General features: G+C 49.0%; 1 protein-coding gene across 3 annotated transcripts; it reads left to right on the top strand.

Moving 5' to 3' along the window:
- Nucleotides 1-314: 314 nt before the first annotated feature.
- On the top strand, nucleotides 315-3,757 carry hrh2a (histamine receptor H2a). 3 transcript variants are annotated; one of them, XM_035761102.2, is made up of 4 exons: nucleotides 315-1,308; nucleotides 1,539-1,703; nucleotides 1,808-1,927; nucleotides 2,004-3,757. In XM_035761102.2, the coding sequence occupies exons 1-2, from the start codon at nucleotides 390-392 to the stop codon at nucleotides 1,625-1,627; spliced, it is 1,008 nt and encodes a 335-aa protein (XP_035616995.1). In that variant the 5' UTR covers nucleotides 315-389; the 3' UTR covers nucleotides 1,628-1,703; nucleotides 1,808-1,927; nucleotides 2,004-3,757. The 3 variants fall into 3 exon arrangements, with proteins under 3 accessions (XP_035616995.1, XP_052344174.1, XP_052344173.1); XM_052488214.1 differs by having other exon boundaries at nucleotides 1,779-1,927; XM_052488213.1 differs by having other exon boundaries at nucleotides 315-1,717.
- Nucleotides 3,758-9,327: the final 5,570 nt, after the last annotated feature.

Below are 9,327 nucleotides of genomic sequence, written 5' to 3'. Positions count from 1 at the left end.
TAAGTGAGGGGTTGGGACTGGGTGTAAATGAGGGGTTGAGACTGGGTGTAAGTGAGGGGTTGGGACTGGCTGTAAGTGTGGGGTTGAGACTGGGTGTAAGTGAGGGGTTGGGTCTGGGTGTAATTGAGGGGTTGGGGTTGAGACTGGGTGTAGGGCAGGGGTTAGGGTTGAGACCGGGTGTAGGGCAGGGGTTAGGGTTGAGACTGGGTGTAGGGCAGGGGTTAGGGTTGAGACTGGGTGTAGGCAGGGGTTAGGGTAGGGACTGGGTGTAGGGCAGGGGTTAGGGTTGAGACCGGGTGTAGGGGTTAGGGTTGAGACTGGGTGTAGGGCAGGGGTTAGGGTTGAGACTGGGTGTAGGGGTTAGGGTAGGGACTGGGACTTCATTAAGGATGCTGTCAGTGGTGATATTAGGTGTGACCCTGTCCCTGCTCATTCTGCTGACGGTGTTTGGTAATGTCCTGGTATGTCTGGCCGTCTGCGCCACACGACGTCTCCGCTGCCTCACCAACTGCTTCATCATTTCCCTCGCCATCACTGACCTGCTGCTTGGCATGCTGGTCCTGCCCTTCTCCGCCCTCCTCCAGCTCAGCGATTGGCCGCTGGGGCCAACCCTCTGCAACATCTACATCTCATTGGATGTTATGTTATGCACTGCCTCTATCCTCACCCTATTGGCCATCAGCGTGGACCGATACCTGGCCGTGACCGCACCCCTTAGATACTCGTCGCTGGTGTTGCCGAGGGGGGTAGCCATAACAATGGCTTCGGTGTGGGCGGTGTCGCTGGGGGTGTCGTTCCTACCGATCCACCTGGGCTGGAACACTGTGGACGGCAGTGTGCAGAACCGCGGCCCGGGGGAGGAGAGGGAGTGTAAGTTTGAGCTGAACCCTTGGTACGTTGCGGTGGACGCCTCCTTAACCTTTTACCTTCCCCTGCTGATCATGTGCTGGAACTACCTCCGCATACTCCGCATCGCCCGGGCCCAGGCCAGACGCATCATCCATGCACGACCCAACCTCAACAACAACAACGCCTCGTCACCCCCTCGTCAACTCACCTCAGTAACAGTGATGGCTCTACGGGAACACAAAGCCACAGTGACCCTAGCAGCAGTTATCGGAGCGTTCATAGTGTGCTGGTTCCCCTACTTCACCCTGTTTACTATCATGGGTCTGAGGATGCAGGACTACCCAGCAGCCTACCCTGTGGTGCTGTGGCTGGGGTACATCAACTCAGCTCTGAACCCATTGCTCTACGCTGCCTTCAACAGAGACTTTAGGTCCGCCTACGCCCGCCTGCTGCACTGTGGTAACTATGGATATGGCAGGGGGAGGGGCGGGCCAGCGTCGCCCCACAACAGGACCACGACGGGTAGAAGGAACAAGGAGAAAGACAACACACACGGTGACGGAACATACACAATCACTGATAACAACTTCAAAATATTGTGTTTTCTTGTGTCTAGCGAGTTAGGTCAATGGTGAGCCTGTGTGCACAGAATAGCCAACTCTGGTCTTCTGGTCTTGTGTCCCTCTCAGGTGCGGGGGAGGTAGGTGAGGGGGGGGTGTCACTCTGCTGCGTGAACACACCTCTTCCTGTAGGGCGGGGCCAGGTGAGACCGGTGTGATGATGATGATGGTACAGGAAGTCAGAACAACCATACCTTCCACTCAGCACAGCACAGGGGTGTCTGCCGCCAACGAGTGAGCAAAAACAAGTACAGATAAAAATAAATCACATGTCTAATTATCTGTAGCCTATTATAAAACTGTTGATAGCCTGTGTCATTCTATATCCTGTGTGTCAGATGGCGCTGACCCTGTGTCTATCTGTGATGAGGATTCAGTGTCCTACCTGTCCTGAAAGCTGAGCCCAGGACCAGCCAACTTAACTCTGACTCCCAGCCCAGGGGATCAATCACAGACAGGTAAGACATCTAAAAACGATGAATGAGTTCATAAACGTTTCATAACATTGATAACATTCTCTATGTTCTCCCCCAGGACACTGGGAGTCGTCTGAAATATCACGGACAATCTGCAACAAGGAATCCCGGGGACCTTTAACCGCAGAACTAGAATGAGACTATTTCTATCCCATCAACCAATAAGCAGTGACTGGGGAAGCCCACAAGTCACTTTGTTCTGGAACACTGATACCTGGAAAGTAATGTCATTGACAGACAGACAGACGGACGGACGGACGGACGGACGGACGGACGGACGGACGGACGGACGGACGGACGGACGGACGGACGGACGGACGGACGGACGGACGGACGGACGGACGGACGGACGGACGGACGGACGGACGGACGGACGGACGGACAGACGGACGGACGGACAGACAGACAGACAGACAGACAGACAGACAGACAGACAGACAGACAGACAGACAGACAGACAGACAGACAGACAGACAGACAGACAGACAGACAGACAGACAGACAGACAGACAGACAGACAGACAGACAGACAGACAGACAGACAGACAGACAGACAGACAGACAGACAGACAGACAGACAGACAGACAGACAGAGAGACTAAAACACTTGTGTCAGACTGGTGGTGAAATCTAAGCTCTGGTGTTATTCACCTGAGCCTGACTGTGATCTTCCAATGAAGCAGATAGTTATGCCCTCTAGTGATGGAATATAGTAATACAACCTGACAAGAAGACTAGACTCAGCAATTATCTCATAAAACAATCAGTGTTCTGAGAGAAAATGATTTCAAATATGTGAAAGTGTTTAATCTGTATGAGGAACTGTTTAACTGTGCAGCTATATGTGTCATATACTAGGTATTTTGAATTTGAGTACACAGTATGTACATGCAGCCTACTGGACTAAAACATGCATGGGATCTGATATTTGTCACATCTAACCACAGTGCCATCTAAGTTGTTGTAAGGTTTTGAAGGAAGGCCACCTACGACCAGGGATGGTACTGAAAGCTGCTGGTGGAGTGGTAGAATAAATAGCATTTACCAGTAGTCATGGATTACAACAATATCATGCCATTTATTTTCTCCAGGAGCTCTCTCATGGTAGCCGTGGGAACGTTGCCCAGGGACACTTCAACTGCCAATAAATAAGCAGCAAAGAGCTGGCACTTCTTCTCCTCTGGTATAATTGCAGTCACACAAATGTAATGTGCCTTCCGCCACCTACTGGAGAAAAAGTGTTGACTTCACACAAAATACAAAAATAGACACTGTACATCAATACTATTCCGCTGTATCCGTCACAGTCCAAATCACATACACAGAATCAGAGGCCTGACAGGGCGGTACTTTCATCCACAGGATTCCATGTATTTCCTCTGCCGTCAAATCCCTCACATAACAAAAAAATCCCCATAGAAATCTGTCAGTTTGGACGCATCTCAATCTACCACATCAGCCGATGTCACACTTCTGTATCTGCGGTGAAAGGCGACAGAGCTCGAGAGCGCCGTTTGTCAGACCATGAGACATCCCAAACATCGGTCTTCTCACCAAATTGTCTGCAGCATCCAAACGGTTCGTCCTCACAAGACTTGTCTGAAGGTCCCGGTACCAGTTGAAAAAATGTAAGGAAGTATATATGGAGACTGTTTAGTGGCAAATATAAATGGTTGAAGTACATTTACGGATCTTTCTTGTATCTCTCAGAAAAAGGACAGACACTTCAGAACAAACTTCCTTTTCATTTTTGGTGGGGGTCTATCTGTTGTTGGATGAAGTTTGTTATTCAATGTGTTTGTAATAGCAGAAAGGCTCAATATTTTTTTCATGAATAATATATGTATTTTTAATACTTCAAGTGGTTTTAAAATCCTAAATCAAATAGCTAAATGATCCTTGGTATGACCTTAAAACAATTCCATATAGCTTAGTAGAACCACTCCATCCACTATATAGGTCAGTCGGTATAAACCGACCACTCCATCCACTATATAGGTCAGTCGGTATAAACCGACCACTCCATCTACTATATAGGTCAGTCGGTATACACCGACCACTCCATCTACTATATAGGTCAGTCGGTATAAACCGACCACTCCATCTACTATATAGGTCAGTCGGTATAAACCGACCACTCCATCTACTATATAGGTCAGTCGGTATAAACCGACCACTCCATCTACTATATAGGTCAGTCGGTATAAACCGACCACTCCATCTACTATATAGGTCAGTCGGTATAAACCGACCACTCCATCCACTATATAGGTCAGTCGGTATACACCGACGACTCCATCTACATCTAGAGTTGTATCCTTTTCACTCACTTCTAGCGCCACCCCAGAGACAACCCCGTTGACAGACGCCCTGCTTCGAAGATCCACACAGCACACATTCCAATCCGATATCGTTTTGAGGAGCAAAGCACCCTCCCTCTGCTCCACAGAATATGTGCACCTCTCGTTTTTATCACTGATGCAACCTCTTCCAACACATCTAGGATGTTCACAGAGACATCAAACGGATCCCCCAGGTATCTCCTTCCTATGGAACGCCGTTTGGGTCTTTGCGTGTCAAATAAGCTTGTTGACCAATCAGGACCTGAATATGACTGCACGTCACGTAATCATTTAACACGTTCATGATTTTTTTTACGTAGTTATTACACATTGATTACACTATCACTCGTATTTGGTATGTCACAACGATTCCCCGATACGTATGCTATGATGCTGGTAAAGTTTTGTCTCGCGTTCCTGTCGCTGCCGCACGAGCGCAGACACATGTCCCCAAGCGCTGGAAAAATGCTGGTCTTAAAGAAAGCGAGCTAGCTGATGGATGCAAACAATGTTCTTCCCCAAAAACGTAGCAAAATGACATCATCTGTTTCAGTCCTTATCGTTAGCTAGCTAACTATAGAGCTAGGTGTCATCTATAATGACCCTAATTTATAAGACAGTTCTTATTTGATTAATGGTGGTAGGACCCATCTATGTGAAGGTAGCCACAATAAGGATTAGCTACAATAGTGTAATTTGCTGGTTTGCCTTCAAAATAAAAGTCTCAAATTGAAAGTGATGTAAATGAATATATATGGCGGAATTATGTTACAATGGAATATATCATGCTAAACGAGGCTGGCGTGTTGGAATGTGGAGACATGAAATGGGGTATGATGCTATAATATAATTATGTTATTTGACGCATCAAATAGTGTTATTTGACGTGTATATTTTTTGACACGCAAAGACCCAAATGGCGTTCCATACCTTCGGTCCAAAACCCTCACTCTTAAAATAAGAGTCAGAACTTTTATTTACTGGACTTCTTGTTTCCCTTCCTGTTCTCTATCCATTCCTTCCCACTCTCCTCTCCACACGACGCACCATCAGTTTCGAACAGAACATCCGCCTCCGCCGTCTATCCTCCCCCCGACCCTCTCACCAACCCAAGGAGACCTTAAGGAATGTAGGCCTAAAATGAACAGGTAGCTAGTAGGCTAGCAAATATAATTTACCCAAAACAAAATAAACAATTCTTGATTAGAATTAACTAAGTTATATTCAAAATGCAACTGAAATAAATTACACCAACACCCCCGTAATCAAAGATGGTGTGATCAACCGTGGCGAGAACAGCCACTCACTTGCGCATATGAGAATTTACACCGTGTGCTCAAAGAGTGCCACACCTCAACCAGGAAGTATGGCATTGATGGGAAAGAAGGTTAGTGAAAAGCAAACAATTTATATAAAGAAACAAATGCATTTTTTAAAAACATGAATGAATTTAAGTGTTGAATGTATAAATTAATTAGACTGGGCCCTTAGAAATATACAATAACTGAATGTAAGACGAATGTTACAAAACTCATGGAAAGAAAGAGAGCTTGCTTAACCGTTGCCTGTCGGGACAGAAGACTTGTGTGTGTTGTTCCGATAATTTGTCATCTCATTTCTAAACACAGCACAATCTATGGTCTCCATTTCCACAATCCATCCATTGAGTCAACAAAGCACATGACTCATATCTAAAGAACACCCAATGATTATAGAGGAGAGGAGAATGGGTTCTCACCTACAATATGAAGGTCCGTTTGGGAGGGAAAAGGAGAAACCGGGAGAAGAGATTGGAGAAGTTGGAGAAGCGAGGGAGTAGAAGGGTGTTGGAGGGGAGGGGAGGGGAGGGGAGGGAGAAGAGAAGAGATTGGAGAAGTTGGAGAGGCGAGGGAGTAGAAGGGTGTTGGAGGGGAGGGGAGGGGAGAAGAGAGGAGAGGAGAGGAGAGGAGAGGAGAGGAGAGGAGAGGAGAGGAAGAGTAGGAGAGGAGAGGAGAGGAGAGGAGAGGAGAGAGAGGAGAGGAGAGGAGAGGAGAGAAGATAAGGAGTAGGGGAGAGAGATAGGAGAGAGGGGAGGAGAGGAGAGGAGAGGAGAGGAGAGGAGAGGAGAGGAGAGGAGAGGAGAGGAGAGGGTGTTGGAGGGGAGAAGAGAGGAGAGGAGAGGATAGGAGAGGAGAGGAGAGGAGAGGAGAGGAGAGGAGAGAGGAGAGGAGAGGAGAGGAGAGGAGAGGAGAGGAGAGGGTGTTGGAGGGGAGAAGATAAGGAGTAGGGGGGAGGGAGAGGAGAGGAGAGGAGAGGAGAGGAGAGGAGAGGAGAGGAGAGGAGAGGAGAGGAGAGGAGAGAGAAAGGGTGTTGGAGGGGAGAAGATAAGGAGTAGGGGGAGGAGAGGAGAGAGGAGAGGAGGGGGGAAGAAAGGGTGTTGGAGAGGAGAAGAGAGGGTGTAGGAGTGGAGGGAAGAAGAGAGGGAGTAGGAGGGGAGGGGAGAAGAGAGGGTGTAGGAGTGGAGGGAAGAAGAGAGGGAGTAGGAGGGGAGGGGAGAAGAGAGGGTGTTGGAGAGGAGGGGAGAAGAGAGGGTGTTGGAGAGGAGTGGAGAAGAAAGGGATTAGGAGAGGAGGGGAGAAGAGAGGGTGTAGGAGAGGAGGGGAGAAGAGAGTGAGTAGGAGAGGAGGGGAGAAGAGAGGGAGTAGGAGAGGAGGGAGAAGAGAGGGTGTTAGAGAGGAGGGGAGAAGAGAGGGTGTTGGAGAGGAGGGGAGAAGAGAGGGTGTTGGAGAGGAGGGGAGAAGAGAGGGTGTTGGAGAGGAGGGGAGAAGAGAGGGTGTTGGAGGAGGGGAGAAGAAAGGGAGTAGGAGAGGAGGGAGAAGAGAGGGTTTTGGAGAGGAGGGGAGAAGAGAGTGTGTTGGAGGGGAGAAGAGAAGGAGTAGGAGAGGAGAGGAGAGGAGAGGGTGTTGGAGAGGAGGGAGAGAGAGGGTGTTGGGAGAAGAGAGGGTGTTGGAGGGGAGAAGAGAAGGAGTAGGAGAGAGGGGAGAAAGGGTAGGGTGTTGAGGAGGGGAGAAGAGGAAGGGAGAGAGGACAGGAGAGGAGGGGAGAGGAGAGAGGGAGGAGAGGAGAGGAGAGGAGAGGAGAGGAGAGGAGAGGAGAGGAGGAGAGGAGAGGAGAGGAGGAGGAGAGGAGAGGAGAGGAGAGGAGAGGAGAGGAGAGGAGAGGGTGTTGGAGGAGAAGATAAGGAGTAGGAGAGGAGAGGAGAGGAGAGGGAGGAGAGGAGAGGAGAGGAGAGGAGAGGAGAGGAGAGGAGGAGAGGAGAGGAGAGGAGATGAGAGGGTGTTGGAGGGGAGAAGATAAGGAGTAGGGGAGGAGAGGAGAGGAGAGGAGGGGAGAAGAAAGGGTGTTGGAGAGGAGAAGAGAGGGTGTAGGAGTGGAGGGAAGAAGAGAGGGAGTAGGAGGGGAGGGGAGAAGAGAGGGTGTAGGAGTGGAGGGAAGAAGAGAGGGAGTAGGAGGGGAGGGGAGAAGAGAGGGTGTTGGAGAGGAGGGGAGAAGAAAGGGATTAGGAGAGGAGGGGAGAAGAGAGGGTGTAGGAGAGGAGAAGAGAGTGAGTAGGAGAGGAGGGGAGAAGAGAGGGAGTAGGAGAGGAGGGAGAAGAGAGGGTGTTGGAGAGGAGGGGAGAAGAGAGGGTGTTGGAGAGGAGGGGAGAAGAGAGGGTGTTGGAGAGGAGGGGAGAAGAGAGGGTGTTGGAGAGGAGGGGAGAAGAAAGGGAGTAGGAGAGGAGGGAGAAGAGAGGGTGTTGGAGAGGAAGGGAGAAGAGAGGGTGTTGGAGGGGAGAATAGAAGGAGTAGGAGAGGAGAGGAGAGGGTGTTGGAGAGGAGGGGAGAAGAGAGTGTGTTGGAGGGGAGAAGAGAAGGAGTAGGAGAGGAGGGGAGAAGAGAGTGAGTAGGAGAGGAGGGGAGAAGAGAGGGTGTTGGAGAGGAGGGGAGAAGAAAGGGTGTTGGAGGGGAGACGAGAAGGAGTAGGAGAGGAGGGGAGAAGAGAGTGAGTAGGAGAGGAGGGGAGAAGAGAGGGTGTTGGAGAGGAGGGGAGAAGAAAGGGTGTTGGAGGGGAGAAGAGAAGGAGTAGGAGAGGAGAGGAGAGGAGAGGAGAGGAGAGGAGAGGAGAGGAGAGGAGAGGAGAGGAGAGGAGAGGAGAGGAGAGGAGAGGAGAGGGTGTTGGAGGGGAGAAGATAAGGAGTAGGGGAGGAGAGGAGGGGAGAAGAAAGGGTGTTGGAGGGGAGAAGAGAGGGTGTAGGAGTGGAGGGAAGAAGAGAGGGAGTAGGAGGGGAGGGGAGAAGAGAGAGAGAGAGAGAGAAAGAGTGGATGGGGAGGGATGTTACACCCCAGAGGGGCTGGAGTCATAACTCATCTTTTATTAAAAATAATGAAAAAAGTTAATGAGTTAATAAGATCTGGAGAGAGGAGGGGTGGAGAGCATTGGACGAGAGGAGGAGGGGGAAGGGGGAGCAAGAGAATGGAGAGCAGACAAGAGAGAGACACCCATATCAGATCAAAGCAAAATCCCAGTCTACTTGAACAGAGCTATGCTCAATCATGAGGTATCAAAGTCAAAGGAACTGTATAATATTAATAAATGCTATAGATGGAAGGAAAATAGCGTGGAAATCTACAACAACAACAAAAAACAATTGGGCAACAACATATTCAAGAGAAGGTGTAAACTTGGCAGTAGAAAACCTAAACAGTATATTTGACCTCTCAGCAGACAACCTAAGAAAAAAAATGAACAATGACAAGTGGTTTGATGAAGAATGCAACAACCTAAGAAAGAAATTGAGAAACCTATCCAACTAAAATCTTTAAAACAATACACAAATGCACTACCAGTCAAAAGTTTTGGAACACCTACTCATTCAAGGGTTTTTCTTTATTTTTTTACTATTTTCTACATTGTAGAATAGTGAAGACATTAAAACTAGGAAATAACACATGGAATCATGTAGAAACCAAAAAAGTGTGTCTTGACGACAGCTTTGCACACTCATGGCATTCTCTCAACCAG

The sequence above is a fragment of the Oncorhynchus keta genome, chromosome 30, assembly GCF_023373465.1.
Source record: "Oncorhynchus keta strain PuntledgeMale-10-30-2019 chromosome 30, Oket_V2, whole genome shotgun sequence".
Taxonomy (NCBI): domain Eukaryota; kingdom Metazoa; phylum Chordata; class Actinopteri; order Salmoniformes; family Salmonidae; genus Oncorhynchus; species Oncorhynchus keta.
This window is presented reverse-complemented; position numbering and strand designations above follow the sequence as displayed.

What these genes read in the sequence shown, in the direction of transcription:
- hrh2a (XM_052488213.1), top strand. Translation starts at nt 390, where the DNA reads ATGCTGTCAGTGGTGATATTAGGTGTGACCCTGTCCCTGCTCATTCTG.